This window comes from Rattus rattus, chromosome 18 (assembly GCF_011064425.1).
Source record: "Rattus rattus isolate New Zealand chromosome 18, Rrattus_CSIRO_v1, whole genome shotgun sequence".
NCBI classification, from domain to species: domain Eukaryota; kingdom Metazoa; phylum Chordata; class Mammalia; order Rodentia; family Muridae; genus Rattus; species Rattus rattus.
Window position 1 is genome coordinate 9036155 of NC_046171.1, and position 18132 is coordinate 9054286.

General features: G+C 50.3%; 2 protein-coding genes across 3 annotated transcripts; one reads left to right on the top strand and one right to left on the bottom strand.

Annotated features, from left to right (window-relative positions):
- Window positions 1-150: 150 nt before the first annotated feature.
- Window positions 151-10308, top strand: Flot1 (flotillin 1). 2 transcript variants are annotated; one of them, XM_032889076.1, is made up of 13 exons: window positions 151-174; window positions 818-874; window positions 1120-1195; window positions 1282-1372; window positions 1565-1708; window positions 1828-1947; window positions 2421-2516; window positions 2718-2870; window positions 7204-7385; window positions 7480-7525; window positions 7947-8084; window positions 8232-8396; window positions 10032-10308. In XM_032889076.1, exons 2-13 carry the CDS (start codon window positions 832-834, stop codon window positions 10062-10064), a joined length of 1287 nt encoding a protein of 428 aa, XP_032744967.1. In that variant the 5' UTR covers window positions 151-174; window positions 818-831; the 3' UTR covers window positions 10065-10308. The 2 variants fall into 2 exon arrangements, with proteins under 2 accessions (XP_032744967.1, XP_032744966.1); XM_032889075.1 differs by lacking the exon at window positions 151-174 and adding an exon at window positions 343-521.
- A 1652-nt stretch (window positions 10309-11960) lies between these two features.
- Window positions 11961-15445, bottom strand: Tubb (tubulin beta class I). The gene is made up of 4 exons (XM_032889077.1): window positions 15176-15445; window positions 13775-13883; window positions 13325-13435; window positions 11961-13192 (listed from the first exon to the last, which is right to left on the bottom strand). Exons 1-4 carry the CDS (start codon window positions 15230-15232, stop codon window positions 12135-12137), a joined length of 1335 nt encoding a protein of 444 aa, XP_032744968.1. The 5' UTR covers window positions 15233-15445; the 3' UTR covers window positions 11961-12134.
- Between the last annotated feature and the right edge of the window lie 2687 nt (window positions 15446-18132).

The following is an 18132-nucleotide window of genomic DNA, read 5'->3' on the forward strand; positions in this document are numbered from 1 at the left end:
GTGGCGGGAGGATGTGACAAGGTCCCCAGTCTGTATTCTTTCTTGGGTCCTGAACTCTTTTCTTGGAGTTACAGACCTATATCCGGTCACCGGATGCTGTCATACATTGCTGGGTCTGCGGTTTTCCCAGTTAGAGAGTGGTGTGGCAACCTGCTTACTCACCGCAGGCGGCGGGTATTCAGGAACCCGAGTGGAGGGCGTGGCCTCGGGAGGGGGCGGAGCTACCAGGCCAGTGCTTGGAGCAGGGAGGGGTGTTAATGGGGGGAACGTCTGGCATCCCCTCTGGGCTGCCGAGAACTGTGCTGCGGACCCGAGCGGGGCCTGCCGGGAAAGGGGCGGGCCGAGGGCTTGGGAGGGGGCGGGGTCGCGTCTGTTGCTGCAACAGGGTGCGGCCGGGTCGGGGGCGCAAGTGCAGTTTCCACTAAGCCGGGTGTTCGAGCAGTCCCCACCCAGTTCTGGGGCTCTGCGGGTCTCCGCGCTTCCCTAGACCCCAGTGGGGTTGCTTACCGGCATTCCGGAAGGTGAGAGGGGATGGGAGGCGGAGCCTTGGGCCGCCGACGAGCCTGGAGGCTGCGGAACTGCTGCAGACCCCTGGGCGCGGGAGAGCTTTGTGTGGCAGAGGGACTAGGGGGCGCCGTGAGGGGAAGGCAGTGAGAATCTGTTGGCACGGAGGAAGAAGTCCCTGGGGAATCTTAGGACTGTCACAGGGGCGCTCAAGGGACTGGGCGGTGGCAGAGGCAGTGCTCCTGATAGGAGGGGGAGGAGGTGCCACAGGGCCCCTTCCCCTCTGCAAAGGCTTCTTCTCTCTCCCCTCCAGTTGCAGCCTCAACTATGTTTTTCACTTGTGGCCCAAATGAGGCCATGGTGGTCTCCGGTAAGTCTCCTCCCACCCAGTGACCCCCCCCCCCGTTCCCTTTAAACCTGACTTCTGCCCCCTCCTGCCCGCATGAGCTTCCCAGCCCCAAGGTTCTGCCCGCGATGGATACAAACCACCTGTGGTTCCCAGCCAAGGCATCGAATGCTATCCCCCTCAGCATCCAGATTCTTGTTATGGGTGGTCCACCCTTTTCCCCATTGTCTTTTGCTCTGCCACGGTCACATTATGCCCTCACCTTACAGGGTTCTGCAGGAGCCCCCCAGTCATGGTGGCCGGAGGCCGAGTGTTTGTCCTACCCTGCATTCAACAAATCCAAAGGTAGATAGAGCAACAGAACTCTGGGAGGGGGGACCCATTTTCTTCTCTACTCTTTTCTCTTACTGTCTGCTCCGTTTTCCCCCTAGGATCTCTCTCAACACACTGACCCTCAATGTCAAGAGTGAGAAGGTTTATACCCGCCACGGGGTCCCCATCTCAGTCACGGGCATTGCCCAGGTGAGGCTCGAAGAGCCTTCCTCCCAAAGCCCACCCCCACCTTCCTCCTGGCCATTAAGCACCTCTGACTGTGGACTTCTTCCATCTTCCTGCTGGTCTCACTTTCAGCCACCGCTCCCAAGACTCCTAGCTCTTTCTCCTCCTCTCCTTGCTTCACCCATCACACCCCTTTCTATGTCTATACGGCTGCAGGTGAAAATCCAGGGGCAGAACAAGGAGATGCTGGCAGCTGCCTGCCAGATGTTCCTGGGGAAGACAGAGGCGGAGATCGCCCACATTGCCCTGGAGACGCTGGAAGGCCACCAGAGGGCAATCATGGCCCACATGACTGTGGAGGTGGGACTGGGGGACAGGAGAAGACCTGGGTGGGGTGTCAGGAGGAATCATGACAGACCAGCTCATCTGTGGCAGATGATGAATCTGACTCCCCTCTTCCCACCTTTCTTCCTCTGTAGGAGATCTATAAGGACAGACAGAAGTTCTCAGAGCAGGTTTTCAAGGTGGCCTCCTCCGACCTGGTCAACATGGGTATCAGTGTGGTTAGCTACACTTTGAAGGACATTCACGATGACCAGGTAAAAATAGTCAGTTGAGGTGGACTCGGTGGCTGGAACCTATAAATCCCAACACGGGTGGGGGTCAGGGTGGGGGCCTAAAGCATAAGGGATCTGGGCTACGTATTGAGTTCCATTCCAGCCTGGGCTACATAATGAATTCCAGGCTAGCCCCAGCTACAGGGTGAGATCCTGTCTCAAAACAAACAGCCTGGTGTGGTGGTGCAGGCCTTTAATCCCAGCACTCAGGAGGCAGAGGCAGGTACTCTATGAGTTGGAGTCTGGTCTACAAGGTAAATACCAAGACAGACCTGTATAATAGACCATATTTCAATAAACAGAACCCATTCAGTGGTAGAGCGCTGACCTAGCCTAGCGTGCTGGGGGCCCTCGCCCCACCCTACACCACAAAACAAAAGCCAAGACAGTTGATCCTTCCTGCTTCCTGATTCCATCTCACAAACCCTCCTGAAACTGGTTTCGCTCTTCCACAGGATTACTTACACTCATTGGGGAAGGCTCGCACAGCACAAGTGCAGAAAGATGCTCGGATTGGAGAAGCAGAGGCCAAGAGAGATGCGGGGATACGGGTGAGGGAGATGGGGCTTCTCTATCACCACTGGCTTGCTAGACCCCCAGGGGACAAGGGCACAGGGTGTTTGCAGGGTTCAGCTGAGTGTGGTTGGCCAAGCTGGGTCAGCAGGGGGTGGTGTGGCGGAGAACAAGCAGGGAGTGGTCATTGACAGTCTGGCAGAGACTTACCCTCCGCCTTCCTCACTACCTTGATGTAGGAGGCTAAGGCCAAGCAGGAGAAGGTATCCGCACAGTGCCTCAGTGAAATAGAGATGGCCAAGGCCCAGAGGGACTATGAGCTGAAGAAAGCCACCTACGACATCGAGGTCAACACCCGGCGAGCACAGGCTGACCTGGCCTATCAGCTGCAGGTAAGCACAGGTGTCTAGGCTGCTCAATGACCCTTCCCCTTTCTTTCTCCCTTCCATCTGTATTAGGAGACACTGTGATCTTTGCTCTGATTCTGGTACCCCATTTTTTTTTCTTAAGATGTATTTATTTTTATGTATGTGAGTTCACTGTAGCTGTCTTCAGACACACCCAGAAGAGGGCATCGGATCCCATGACAGATGGTTGTGAGCCACCGTGTGGTTGCCGGGGATTGAACTCAGGACCTCTGGAAGAGCAGCCAGTGCTCTTAATCGCTGAGCCATCTCTCCAGCCCCCAGGGTACCCCAATTTTGACTCTTTTCCTCAGTATGATAAAGGACATAAAAGTGGGAATTCTCGTTAGCTGATGCAGCCTCCAGATAAGCTCAAACTCGGATGTGCTGCATCTGCACATACATGTAGACTTGAGCATTCGGCTGAAAAACCCAAGACAGACAGACAGACAGACACTCAAGCAGGGACTGGAGAGAGAGCTCAGGTGATAAAGTGCTCAGTAATCCCCAAACTGGGAGGCAGAGTCAGGTGAGTCTTGGGGGAATCACTACTCAACCAGATTAGCATAATCATTGAACCTCGGGCCAACGAGAGACTCAGAGTATACGGCAAATGGTGCCTGAGGAGGAATGACCTTGTAAGTTACACAAACATTCATACATGTGTGTGTACGCCTATACATGTGTGTACATCTGCACATACATGTAGACTGGAGCATTCAGCTGAAAACCCAAGACAGACATTCAGGCAGGCAGGCAGGCAGACAGAAAGACAGAAAGGAGGGCGGGCAGGCCATGAATGTGATTGATCAAGAGGTAGACTGTGCCTCTCTGTAAAGGCACCTGGTTGCAGGTAAAATCCAAAGCGAAGAGCTGCCCTGTCCCCCACTCATCAAGCTGTGTTCTGGGTATGGGTCCGTATCTCTTGAGAGTAAGAGAAACCTAGAGTGACTAGGGTACCCCAAAACTTTGGTGCTCAAAAGAGAGGGTGAGGAAGGAAACAGCCTTGAACGACGGCAAGTGAGCCGTGGGCGGCCTTTTATATTACAATCACATTACAAGAAGGGGTAGCTGGCCCCTCTCACTCATGCGTCACACATTTGAGGATCTGCCTGCTCACCAGGATTGATGGGTAAACCACAGGTCAGTGCCTGCAGCATTTGCTGTGTGCGTTGGACTCCAGAGTGCTGAAGAGGTCTAGTTCGCTGATGCAGCCTCCAGATAAGCTCAAACGCGGATGTGCTCCCTTGTTGCACACAGTTTCGCTGGAAATGACTCTCGGGACTGAGGGTACCACACACACACACACACACACACACACACATACACACACTCTCTCTCTCTCTCTCACACACACTCTCTCTCTCTCACACACACACTCTCTCTGTCTCTCACACACACACACATACACACACACTCTCACACACACACACACTCACACATATACACACACTCTTTCTCACACACACACTCACACACTCACACATATACACACACTCACACTCTCTCACACACACACACTCACTCTCTCACACACACACACACACTCTCTCTGTCTCTGTCTCTGTCTCTGTCTCTCTCTCACACACACACACACTAAAACGATTCAGATAGCACTAATGTGCTTCTTTGTGGAGTCCCTTAGCGCTGGAGGCTGTGAAGTGCTTTCCAGAGAAACTAGGTATTGTTAGGTTTCCTCTGTTCAGGCACAAATTGAAATGCAATTAGCTTCTGTTCCACACTAATGCATCAGCTCTGTGTGTTTTAATATAAAATTTCTTTAGTTTTTTTGTTTGTTTGTCAATTAGTTGTTTTTGTTTTCTTTTTGTTCTTCGAGGAAGGGTGTCAACTATGTAGCCCTGGCTGTCCTAAAACTCACTGTGTAGACCAGGCTGGCCTCAAATACAGAGATCCACCTGCCTCTACCCTCGAGTGCTGGGATTAAAGCTGTGCACCATTCCCTGCTTGCTTGTTTGAGACCGGGTCCTCACACAGTAGCCCAGGCTAGACTCAAACATGTAGCAGTCTTCCTGTTTCAGCCTTTTTACTGCTGAGATTACAAGCATGTACCACCATGCCTAGCTTATAAGGCATCTTTAAACAAAAACAACTTAAACAAAATTATATATTGATTATGGGATTAAAAAGTATAGACTAGGCTGTTCCTTGAACTCAGAGATCTTCCTGCCTCTGCCTCCAAGTGCTGGGGTTAAAGGTATTCACTGTGGTAACACACACCTTTAAATCCCAGCACTTGAGAGACAGAGCCAGGATCTCTAGGAGCTGGAAGCCAGCCTGGTCTATAGAGCTATTCCAGAATGGCCAGGGCTACACAAAGAAACCCTGACTCAAAAAAAAAAAAAAACAAACAAAAAAGATTTACTTTTATGTTATGCATTCATGTGATGAGTGTTTTGCCTACATGTTTATGTGTGCACTGTGTGTGTACATGGGTTCTTGCCTGGTGCCTGTAGGGGTCAGATGAGGGCATCAGATGCCCCTAGAACTGGAGTTACAAAATGGTTCTAAGACACCAGGCAGGTGCTGGGTGATGAACACACATCCTTTGCAAGAGCATCCGGCACTCTTAACCACTGAGCTTTCTCTTCAGCCACCATTAGGTTTAATTTAATTATATTTATGTACATTTAGGTCAGAGACAATCTGCTGCTATAAGACAAGCCAGCTCTTTCCTACCATGTGGTTCCCCCAGGATCAAACTCAGGTAGTCAGACTTGGAGTCAGGTGCCTTTATACCCTAAGCCATCTTAGCTAGTCCAAGATCACATCAAGTTTGAAGCCAGCTGTACTTTGAAGGTAGCCTTTCTACAGAGTGACAACACCCAACTTAAAAAAAAAAAAATGGGGGTTGGGGATTTAGCTCAGTGGTAGAGTGCTTCCTTAGCAAGCAAGGCCCTGGGTTTGGTCCCCAGCTCAAAAAAAAAAAAAAAAAAAAAAAAAAAAAAAAAGAAAAGAAAAAATGGCTCAGAGGTTAAGAGGAGTGCTATTGCTCTTCCAGAGGTCCTGAGTTCATTTCCCACCAACCACATTGTGGCTCACAACTGTCTGTAATGGTGTGTCTGACAGCTACAGTGTACTCATACGTGCATTAAAAAGAAATCTTTTAGAAAGTACATTAATAATAAATACGTAGAGATGGGTGGTGGCGCATGTCTTTAATCTCAGCACTAGGGAAGCAGTTGGCTTCTGAATTTGAAACCAGTTTGGTGTGCAGTTGAGTTCCAGGACAGCCAGGGCTACATAGTGAAACCCTGTGTTGAAAAGCCAAATGAGGGCTGGAAAGATGGCTCAGTGGTTAAGAGTACTGAGTGCTCTCCCAGACGTCCTAAGTTCAAATCCCAGCAACCACATGGTGGCTCACAACCATCTGTAATGGGATCTGATGCCCTCTTCTGGTGTGTCTGAAGACAGCTACAGTGTACTCATATATAATAAATAAATAAATCTTTAAAAAAAAAAAAAAGAAAGAAAAGAAAAGCCAGATGATTAGGCTGGAGAGGTGACTCAGTGGTTAAGAGCACTGACTGCTCTTCCAGAGGTCCTGAGTTCATTTCCCAGCAACCACAGGGTGGCTCACAACCATCTGTAATGATATCTGATGTTCATATAATACATAAATCTTTGAAAAAAAAAAAAAGAAAGAAGAAATGCCAAACGATCATGATAATGGGGAAAAAGAGAAATTTGAACACACACGATCTCTGGAAGCTGGTAATAGCAGTTGCTTCCAGAAAGGAAACCAAGGGGTTTGAGGCAAGAGGTGGGAGGAAACAAGCCACTTTCAACACGTCTACTTTCCTTTTTGCGTTTATTCTGTGTGCAAAAGATTAAAAAAAAAAAAGCTATCTGCTGTCAGGGTGTAAAAGGCAGTACTGACTACTGAGCTGTGAGCGCTTGAGTTGATGGTGGCTTACTCTTCAGAATGGCAGCAAAGAGAAACGGAGATGTGCGAACAGGACTGCAGAAATAGAATATGACCACAAAGGGCTCACTGCCCTCAGGACCCTCCTACTAGAGAGAGTTAACCTTTGTCTTATCCCAGGGAGGGCATGTAGCAGCCTCATCCATTCTGCCGCTAAGGCCTTAGGCTAGCTGCTCTGAGAAGTCACATGGTGGTGGTTCCCAGGCCTTGGCTCGGTTCTGTACTTGAAATGGGTCCCACTACCCAGTGAGCTGAGCTGACCAGAAAACGACTTCCTGGGTCTCTTCCACGTTGTATCCCACTGGTAGTGCCGGTTTTTCTCTCTGTCTCAGGCCACCTACTCCCCAGACTTGACTCAAGTGCCCCTTTGCTCCTTAGGTGGCCAAGACGAAGCAGCAGATCGAGGAGCAGCGGGTACAGGTGCAAGTGGTGGAGCGCGCCCAGCAGGTGGCAGTGCAGGAGCAGGAGATCGCAAGGCGCGAGAAGGAGCTGGAGGCCCGCGTGCGCAAGCCAGCGGAGGCTGAGCGCTACAGGCTGGAGCGCCTGGCGGAAGCAGAGAAGTAACGCCCCCTTCCTGAGCCCCTTTCTGGCCCCTTGACGCTCATGGTCAGAAAAGGCGCCCTGGCAATGAACCGCTTCCCTTTCTGTCCCCAGGGCCCAGCTGATCATGCAGGCAGAAGCCGAAGCTGAGTCTGTGCGGGTGAGTTGGGGCATGGCTTCTGATTGGCACGAGGGGCGGGCTTATCAGGGTTTCTTGTTCTCTATTGCTTGTTTTTTGTCCTGGCTGACCTGGAACTCACTGTGTTAACAAGATGGCTTCAAACTCTGGGAGATCCATCTACCTCTGCCTCCCAATTACTGGGATTAAAGGCATTCACAACTGTTGTTGCTGTCGCTGTTGCTAACCTCCCTTCTTCCCTCCTTCTCCTCCTCCTTCTCCCCCTCTCCCCACGCCCCATGTAGGAGGCAGGGTGGTTCATCTTGCCAGTGTGGAGGTCAGATCCCCCTGGAGATTTTAAGTAAGGTTGTTGGCCTGACTGGCAAGCACCTTTACCCTCTGAGTCTTATTGGCCTCAGAATTTGGTATCCTTAATGAGTTGCCTGCCCTGTACCCTCCACAGATGCGAGGGGAAGCTGAGGCCTTTGCCATAGGGGCCCGCGCTCGTGCTGAGGCTGAGCAAATGGCCAAGAAGGCAGAAGCCTTCCAGATGTACCAGGAGGCCGCCCAGCTGGACATGCTGCTGGAGAAACTGCCCCAGGTCTGGAGATGGGTGGGACTCTGAGAGGAGGGGTAAGGTGAAGTCGTTAGGGGTGCCAAATACAAGGCACGACCGAAGTGGGGAATCGCGGTCAGCTGTGGGGCGAGTCTGATGGATGGCGAGGTCATAGCTATCTCTGCCTACCAGGTGGCAGAAGAGATCAGTGGCCCCCTGACCTCAGCCAATAAGATCACGCTGGTGTCTAGCGGAAGCGGAACCATGGGAGCCGCCAAAGTTACTGGGGAAGTACTGGACATCTTAAGCCGTCTGCCGGAGAGTGTGGAGAGACTCACAGGCGTCAGCATCTCCCAGGTGAGGGGGAGTGCAGAGTGTGTGTGTTACTGAGTATCTAAGTCGCGCAATGCAGTAGGCTGAGTGCTTAACGGGCATCCGGGAGCCCAGGAAGTCACCGACAGTGACTTTCTTGGTGTCCAAGCCACCCATATCAGGTGCGTGCTTGGTTAGTTCCAGGCCAGTGAGAGATCCTGAAAACATACAGGGCTTGAGGAAGGACAGCCAAATTAGCCTTTGCCTCCCACACACAAGTTGCACATGCACACACAGAAGGACTACCTCCGACATGCTAGATGATGGATTCCCCATGGCTGGGAAGCAGAGCGTCAGTCTAGCCAGTCCTAGCAGCCAGTGTGCCTGTGCACCACAGGAGAGCAAAGAATTCAGTGCTACCTGCTGGTGGCTGTCTCCTTCCCGGCATCTCATTACTTACTTCCCTTGAGTTTACCCACCAGTGGCTTATGGCAAAAGTCAGAACGATGTAAATCCCCGTTGCCTCACCTGCGACAGGTTGCCAATCTGTGCCTGTTTTCCTGATCTTAAAATTATCTTGGGGTTGGGGATTTAGCTCAGTGGTAGAGCGCTTGCCTAGGAAGCGCAAGGCCCTGATTTCGGTCCCCAGCTCCGGGGGAAAAAAAAAATTATCTTAAAGAGCTGACCCTGGTGGTGCCTCAGCACTTGGGAGGCCGAGGCAGAGGGGTCTCTTGAGTTCGAGACCAGCTTGGACAAAGAGCAAGTGCCAGGACAGTCAGGGCTACGCAGAGAAGCCCTGTCTCAAAAAGATTAGATAGATAGATAGATAGATAGATAGATAGATAGATAGATAGATAGATAGAACCCCAATAACCCAAAATTGGCTTGACGGTACAAAACGCCCTCCTTGCTGGGGTGTTGGGAAATTGTTTGCAGAGTACTTATGGCAGTGATGTCTAAACCACAAAAACCCAAACAAAAACAAACAAACAAACAAAAACCCCATGCAGCTGGGTGTATAAAGCTTGAATCTCAGCACTGAGTCTGTGGCCATCTGGAGCAATATAGTGAGACTCTTGTCTTTTTTGTTTTGAAGTATAGAATAGAGTTTATTCAGAGCATGGGGAGGGTAGTTAAGAGGGTAGTAGGGACAGAGACAGACAGACAGACAGACAGGTAGAGGAGGCCAGCTATGAGCATGGGGGGAGGGACAAAGGGGGAAGAGAGCAAGAGCCTTTTTGGGTTGAGACAGGCTTTCTTTGTGTAGTCCTGGCTGCCCCAGAACTCACTCTGTAGACCAGGCCAGCCTTGAACTCATAGATCTGCCTGCCTCTGCCTCCAGAGCGCTTTAGCACCATCCCCGGAGACCCCTTCTTAAAAATAAAACCACGCGAGTTTAAAAGCATACTTCATCAAGCTGGGTTTGTTGGGATATCCTTGAAGCCCAAGCTAGGCTTTGAGCTAAGGAGTATACAAGTTCTAGTCCCTCCAACCTCTTCCGTGATGGGTCCCTGTGACTACATGGATACCTGGGACTTGCTGTGTAGACCAGATCGGCCTTGGATTCAGAGATCCACCTCCCTCAAGCCTTTTCAGTGTCCTGCCAGAACCCATCCCTCCAAATGGATGCTACAGAGAGCAGATGCTGGATTCCCACGCTGTCATGTCTTTTTCCTCTAGGTGAATCACAACAAGCCTTTAAGGACGGCGTGAGCCCTCAGTCCTCAATGGTACCGGGACATGTGGCCCAATGGTCTCATTGCATGCGCCTCAGCTGGCCTCCCTGAGCATGACCCCCCCTGCCAGGGGTGCACATCTCTCCTTGCCAAATAGTCTGTGCCTTGCCTTGGAGGGCTTGCTCTCCGCCCATTTGCCAGTGCCCTGCACCAAGACTTTGGTTATTTTACTTCAGCCCAACTATTTAACTTCCTGATTAAACGAGACTGAGCCCTCTGGGTAGCTATACTTTTCTTTCTCACTGAGACAGAAAGATAAGACCCAAAGATCTTGTTAAAGTACTGACAGCTAAAAGACCAGTTTGCAGCATGCTGAAAGCAGAAGAAACAAGTTCCAGGCTAGCCTGGGTGGCAAGAACCTGACTCAGTCTTTCCCCTACAAGTTGTCTTTGCAAATACAACCCTCTGGCTGGGCTGACAATACTGTAGGTCAGATGTCAGTCTGGCTGCACAACTCCACTATAGGAAATGGTGTGGTATCCATGCGTACCCCTCAAACACCCTGTTCTACATATTAAAACCAGACCCACTACTTATACCCAATGTGTGGTACTTATACCCAGGTGTGGTAGCTTTAGCCAGTGGTACTGACAAGGAAATGGAAGACAGCCTGAGCTGTCTCTTAGAATGGTCTGACTACAGGTAAATCATCACAAGTTAACCCCAGAGGGACGTGGGATGTACTGTGCTAGATGGGGCATGAGGGCTGCTTTCAGGATTGTGGGTAGCTTTGAACCCACAACCCTCTGCTGAGTGCTGTCAGTTAGAGGTTATGTCCAATCAGATATACCTTTTCCCCTGGAGAGCTGTGGGTATCACTCAGTGGTCCCCAGGCCTGAAAGAACCTCAGCCATTGGAAAGGCAGGAGCAAGAGAATCACCTAGTTACCTGAAGCCTGAGCAGATTAGACACGTAATTGGATGCAGCTCAGCGATAAGAGCATTTACATAGCACCCAGGGCAATGTTCAGACCCCAACACCACCAGAAATTTAAAACGAAGATTTGGTTGGTTCTTCTAGGATAGCCTGCTCGCTTAGAATGTTTTATAAGTTTTGTGACATCCACATGACCTCAGGAACAGTACAATTCAAACCTGGGACCCTTGTCTCCACCAGCAACTTTACCTGCCCCTGAATGAGCACGCAGCCTCACACCTTTTTTTTTTTTTCCAATTCCCATTTATTTTTGGCTCTCGGGGCAATGTCATCTTTTCAATATGAAAAAAAAAAAAAAAGCCAAGTTTAACACAAAATAGAAAGGTAGGGAATGACCAAGCCAAGGAACAGGAGGGAAATGGGGCAGAGATGTTACCTCCCCTCTGGGGAGTGTGTGAGGCACCCAGGTGGAAATGGTAATTAAGAGTGTTTCTGGACATTCAGAGAACAAGGCCTTGCTGCCCTGCCCCCACAAATCCCCATGCAACGTTCCTTGGAGAACCAACACAGGGAAGACACCTCCAATGGCAGATTTGGCTCAGGACAGCTAGGATATAAATGGTGATAATACTGTTAATACCTCTCCTGAGGCCGAGAGATGAAGCAGGGAAAAAAAGAAGCCCCGTTGACTGAAAGTCTCAGTGATTCCCGTGTCTAAATGGCCCTGACTGGAAAATCCCACCCCCTAAGTAGCATCTCCTCTACCCACCTTTTCCCCACCCACTACTTTGCTTTAAGATGGTGGCTACTCTCTGAGTTCTTAGAACTGGGCTGGGTTCTACCCAGGGTCTGGAGCCGAATGCTGGTTCCTGGAGAATATATTGGAAGAATATTAACTGGACAGTCATAATAAAGAAATGGGTACCAGGAGGAAGCACAGGGTTAACACTCAGAATGTCAGAAATCTTTAAGTTTGTCAGATCGGAAAGAGAAAGGAGACATTCCACAAAGAAATATTTATTGAGCGCCTGCCACGTGCCAGGCACCGTTTACCCCCCAATGAGAAAACAAAACGAAACAAAAACAGGACAGAGGCAGCAGAAAGAAACAAAGGGCAGTTGGAAAAAAGCTAAGGGAACTAAGCAGCCTGAGGTGATGCAGGGCTTCTGCCTTAGGCCTCTTCTTCTGCCTCCTCTCCGAAATCCTCTTCCTCTTCTGCGGTGGCGTCCTGGTACTGCTGATACTCAGAGACGAGGTCATTCATGTTGCTCTCAGCTTCGGTGAACTCCATCTCGTCCATGCCCTCACCCGTGTACCAGTGGAGGAAAGCCTTCCGACGGAACATTGCCGTAAACTGCTCAGAGATGCGCTTGAAGAGCTCCTGGATGGCCGTGCTGTTTCCGATGAAGGTGACTGCCATCTTGAGGCCGCGTGGTGGGATGTCACAGACAGCTGTCTTGACGTTGTTGGGGATCCATTCCACGAAGTAGCTGCTATTCTTATTCTGCACGTTGAGCATTTGCTCATCTACCTCCTTCATGGACATCCGTCCACGGAAGACAGCCGCAACCGTGAGGTACCGGCCATGGCGTGGGTCACAGGCAGCCATCATGTTCTTGGCGTCGAAGACCTGCTGGGTGAGTTCAGGCACAGTGAGGGCCCGGTACTGCTGGCTTCCACGGCTGGTGAGAGGGGCAAAGCCAGGCATGAAGAAGTGGAGACGCGGGAAGGGCACCATGTTGACAGCCAGCTTCCGAAGGTCGGCGTTCAGCTGGCCCGGGAAACGGAGGCAGGTGGTGACACCGCTCATGGTGGCAGAGACGAGATGGTTCAGGTCTCCGTAGGTTGGCGTGGTGAGCTTAAGGGTACGGAAGCAGATGTCGTAGAGGGCCTCGTTATCAATGCAGTAGGTCTCATCTGTGTTCTCTACCAACTGGTGGACGGACAGGGTGGCGTTGTAGGGCTCAACCACGGTGTCAGACACTTTGGGTGAGGGCACCACGCTGAAGGTATTCATGATGCGGTCAGGGTATTCTTCTCGGATCTTGCTGATGAGCAGGGTGCCCATGCCAGAGCCCGTGCCTCCACCCAGCGAGTGGGTCAGCTGAAAGCCTTGCAGGCAGTCACAGCTCTCCGCCTCCTTCCGCACCACATCCAAGACAGAGTCAACTAGCTCAGCTCCCTCTGTGTAGTGACCCTTAGCCCAGTTGTTGCCTGCCCCAGACTGACCTGGAATGTAATAAGGGGAAAAAAATTTAAAAAGCCTAATCACATAGGAGAGAAACACAATACTTCTTAATCTTTCAACGTTTGAAATAATCCCATTGGGGGACACATGGGAATCCGTTCCACATAACTCACCAAAAACAAAGTTGTCCGGTCTGAAGATCTGGCCAAAAGGACCTGAGCGAACGGAGTCCATAGTCCCGGGTTCTAGATCCACTAAGATAGCTCGAGGGACATACTTGCCACCTACAAGTATTCAAGATGTTCGATCAGCAATGAAATAGCTCAAATTTGGGGTGGGGAAATCAGCCACATATCACTAAAGTTGTCATTCCAGGCACTACCACCTGGTGGCAGTAGAGCTAACCTTCAGCCCCATAAGGTGTGTGTGTAAGGGGGGAAAAATGGGAGTCTCACAGAGGGGTAACAGATACCCAAGTGTGGGAAAACGGGGTGGTGATGCTGCCCTTAAACCCAACACTTGGAAGGTAGACCGATCTATGTGAGTTCCAGGGCGGCCAGTGATGAATGGGGTCCCTGTCTCAATAGGGGGGCACGCAGAAGAATCGGGATTTCTTCCCTCACCTGTAGCTTCATTGTAGTACACAGAGATTCGGTCCAGCTGCAAGTCGCTGTCTCCGTGGTAGGTGCCGGTGGGGTCGATGCCGTGTTCATCGCTTATCACCTCCCAGAACTGCATAAGGAAGAGAGCAGCGAGGCCTCAATGGCTCAAGTCCTAAGGGATGCCTCCCGCCCCTCATTTCGATTCCAGACATGCTCAAACGAAGCTGTGGTGCAGACACTGCAATTCCGTTATCTGCTTGCGGAACCCTCTACCGAGGAGCCTACGCCCCGGAAGGTTACAACCTTAGTGGATAGGACGAATGATGGGCGGTTCAAAGGGCCGGGGACTGTAAGCATCTACATGAGCGGATTGGCGCCCACCTACTTGGCTCAGCACCTAGGTTTGGTTCCTGAAGCCAGGCACCGCCCTTCCTGGCCAGCACAAAAGAGGGTTGGGGGAGAAAGGTGCGGCCACTGCAGTCGCCCACCCCTTACGCGCTCCACGTGACTGCGGTGGCGGGCCGCTCCTCCAGCAAACCACAAAGGCGGGAGCAGTGCGGGCGGGGCCTAGCTCGAGGGGCGGGGCCAGTGCGCCCCCGCGGGCCCGGGCCGCATTGTCCCTGCGCGCCAGGGGCTCCAGCCCCGCCCCCCAGAGGGTCCCACCCTTCGGCTGCAAAGTAGCGGCCGCACTTCCTCCCTCCCCCTCCCCCGCTACAGGGCAATTGCCCGCAAACGGGGGGAAAATTTTTAAAAACCCCATGGCCTCCGATCTTTATTCCCTTCCTTCTTTCTCTCTCCTTAATCTCCCCGACAGTCTCTCACATACTTGAAAAGCTCACACTTTCTGTCCGCTCACACCCTAAGACCTCTTTTAAGGGCAATGAAAAGTAAAAGTAGTGCCCTACACAGAATCATAATCTAAAAAAAGCCTTGGGAGGGCGGGTTCTATGGAGTATCCAAGCCTTTGTTGAGGTAATGCGCACCGGGGCATCTCTGCAGCTGCCCGCCAAACCTCGCCCCTTCCCCCTCCATTCTGTTCCAGCAGGGCCCTCCAGGCGGGGTGGGGGTGGCGCAAGGGGAAAACCTCGCCTCGGCTTTGTCTCGGATCGTTTCCGCATCCCTCCTGTCCTCGGACCGTTAGAAAACCCCTTTTAATACCAGCTCTTTAGAGTCCCCCAGCCTCTCCTTTTCCCCGAACTCAAAAGCGTCTTTTAATAGCTTTCCGAAGATGTGCCAAGAAAAACATTTCCTCATTTCTCAATATTAGAACGCTAGCTACAAATATGGGTTATATTTATACGTACAAAACTTTGAGGGGCCAAATCTGACGAGCGGAGAATGCAAACGCCCTGTTAGCATTGCTCACGATTAACACAGATATCTCATCCTTACATATTTCATCTAAAATTAGAAAATTCTTACCTTAGCACCGATCTGGTTGCCACACTGTCCGGCCTGGATGTGCACGATTTCCCTCATGGCTACGGTTTACTGTAATAATTTTTTTTTTGATGGTCCCAATGTAGGTACCGAGCAAAAGAAGATAATTAAGGATTTTTGGTTTTTTTCTTCTGGGCTGGTCTCAGACTGATAGGATGGAACGTAGCCCCGGAGGCTGCTGCAGAGAGATGCGAGCACGACCGCAGGAAGGTTCTAAGAGGCAGAAGAGGCCGGCGAGCGCAGGAGGGAAGGCGCGCAGGGCGGGGCGCGCGTTCGCGCGGCCGGGGGCGGGAGATGGGCGGGCGCCTCGAGTCGCAGACAAAGCCTACCCAACCAGTCGCTGATTAGACCAGCGGATCACGTGCCAGATGGCCATTGGTCTCTGAGCCAGTGGCGAGCGCAGTCCTTTTTGGGAGTTGTAGTTCTCTATTGTCCACGCTGCAAAAAGAAGTTAAAGATGGGTGGGTACTGTGGGAGGATTAGGGGGTATCGCGTGTGTGTGTGTGTGTGTGTGTGTGTGTGTGTGTGTGTGTGTGTGTGTGTGTGTGTGTGTGTGTGTGTGTGTGTGTGTGTGTGTGTGTGTGTGTGTGTGTGATTTTATTTTATTTTTCATGAAAAATGACATCTCGATTCCTAGCCTCTATTCCTGAGAGAGGATTTTGTACGAAAAGAGGTTTGGGAAAATATAGTAATTAGATGAGATCTGAGGTGCCTGAGTTGGAAGGTGGGTTGGGCACGCCCTGCCAGCTGCCCACCGCAGAAGGTCTGGGAAGGCCAGACTGCACAGCTCAGCGGAAAATCCTGAGAACTGTGTGCTCCTTCCCTGATACACAGTATCTAGTTCTTTGTGATCCCAAGACAGGAATGAAAGAATTGCCCTTCTGTTTCCATGGGAGGTGTCTCAGGGGTTTTCAAAAGAGAAACAAAATTGCAAGGATCATGGAGAATCTGCATGGAGCTGATGTCCCAAAAGAATGGAGGTGTGTGTAAAATCTCTGGGAGATTCGGGCCTTTAGACACTGAAGACATCCTGGTCATCTTGTCAGTATAGACTGGAGTGGACAGACTAAGAGAATGCTAGTCTTTATATAGTGCCTCCATCTCAGATACTTGCAAGGGCTTTTTTTGTTTGTTTCTTTGTTTTGTTTTGTTTTGTTGGGTTTTTTTGTTGTTGTTTTTGTTTTCCAGTTAGTTGATTTTATTCATTAGGTGAGTCTGTGGCAATGTCCTGGAACTGAGAGGGAAGATGGGAATTGAATGGGCCCAAGTCAGAGCTCGTAAGCTTTTCTTTCCAGGGTTTTAAAAAAATACTAAGTATCCTCAAACCTTTAAGGAGATACAAAATGATTAATTAGAATAAGAGCAGGAGTGGTTCACACCGTTAATCCCAGAATCCTGACTAGAAGGCAAGAGAAGTTCAAGGTCAGCTTGGGCTACCTAGAGACTACCTGGACAACCTGAGACACAGCTTTAGGTTTAGTCTCTAAGTGAACAAATAGAAAGGAAAAATTAGATTGTGCCTGCCCAACCTCCCAAACAATAGAGAGGTGGAGGCAGAGAGATACTTGTACTTTGGAGGCTAACCTGATCTACAAAACAAGAGCCTGTCTTGGACACAAAACATATTTGGGGCCAGAGAGATGGCTCAGCAATTAAGAGCATTTATTGTTCTCAGAACAGGTTCAATTCCCATCGCCCACATAGAAACTCTCCACCATCCATAACTCCAGGTCCAGGGGACCCAACATCCTCTTCTGTACTCTGCAGGTTTGTGGTACACAAAAATACATCCAAGCAAGCCACTAATACACATAAATAAATGCCTCTTTTAAAAAAGAGAAAAAAACAAAACAAAACAAAGGAAAGGGTCTGGTAAGCAGTATCTAGAATCATGTAGGCCAGGTGTGTTGGCCCAGATAGGAAGGAGGACCCCTTTGAGTTCAAGGCTAACCTTGTAAGTTAGTTCTAGGCTAGCAGAGGTACATAGTGAGCCCCCTTCTCTGGCTTAAAGAAGAAAATGAATCAAAGACATGCAATCAACATATAGCTCAAGTCATCTTTTAAATAAAAGAACATTTTTAAGTTGCATTAGTACCCTTTTATCATTAAAAATACGGTATTTCAATTTTGGCTATGCTAACAATGGAAGCGAGTGTTTTGTGCTACTTGAATTTGTTCCATTTACTGTAGGAACATGGGTAAGCCATCCAACTTAAAGCTTCAAACGTCTGGCGATTTATTGTGGATATGTTGAGAAAACCAATGGGAGAGAACTCTAAACTATACAAGCCACCTTCCAGGAATACTTTCATGTTTTATTATAATGAAATAAATTATTTTATTATGCCTTTCTCCTCTTTTGAAAGATGACGACAGTTTTGCGGTTCTAGCAAAACAGTTTTGCTTTATTTAGGATCTTCCATTTAGGAAGATGCCCTCAAAATGTCCGTCATTTTATACATTCATATATACATACATATAAGTGGATGAAAAGAGAAGTAAGCAATCCCAATCAAAAGGAAATAAAATCCCTCTGCAATGGAGAGTTCTAAAGTGCCACGCCTACGGGCTGTTTTCCAATCTGCAGACTCCAGCCACGACTGCAGCCCGCAACCTCTCATTTCTCCTGAGTCAGCTGGCGCCATTTCTGGGATGACCGAGAAGGGCGCTCTGGCCTTGGAATGACTTCTATGATAGGGCCCTTCTAGCCGCCGCCAGCAACTGGCGCCAGACTCTCTGGTAGGCGTTTGGAAATCTGCGCGGGAAGCATTCCGTTGGTCCAGAGCGCTACCCAATCGCGGCGCAGGGTTCTCAGGCCACACCCCTTGATTGTCGGCGTTTCCTTCAGCCTGTTTCCCGCCCGTAGCCACACTTTTAAGCTGTGAGGGGGCGAGGCGGGGGCGGGGCTTTCTACTTGGGCTTTGAATCAATCGGCGCGC

Coding starts and splice junctions, on each gene's coding strand:
- Flot1 (XM_032889076.1), top strand. CDS start 832: ATGTTTTTCACTTGTGGCCCAAATGAGGCCATGGTGGTCTCCG. Junction 1,709..1,827: donor TGGCCCACATGACTGTGGAG/GTGGGACTGGGG, acceptor CTTCCTCTGTAG/GAGATCTATAAGGACAGACA. Junction 7,526..7,946: donor CCGAAGCTGAGTCTGTGCGG/GTGAGTTGGGGC, acceptor TACCCTCCACAG/ATGCGAGGGGAAGCTGAGGC.
- Tubb (XM_032889077.1), bottom strand. CDS start 15,232: ATGAGGGAAATCGTGCACATCCAGGCCGGACAGTGTGGCAACCAGATC. Junction 13,884..15,175: donor GCAACCAGATCGGTGCTAAG/GTAAGAATTTTC, acceptor TTCCTTATGCAG/TTCTGGGAGGTGATAAGCGA. Junction 13,436..13,774: donor GTACTACAATGAAGCTACAG/GTGAGGGAAGAA, acceptor GAATACTTGTAG/GTGGCAAGTATGTCCCTCGA.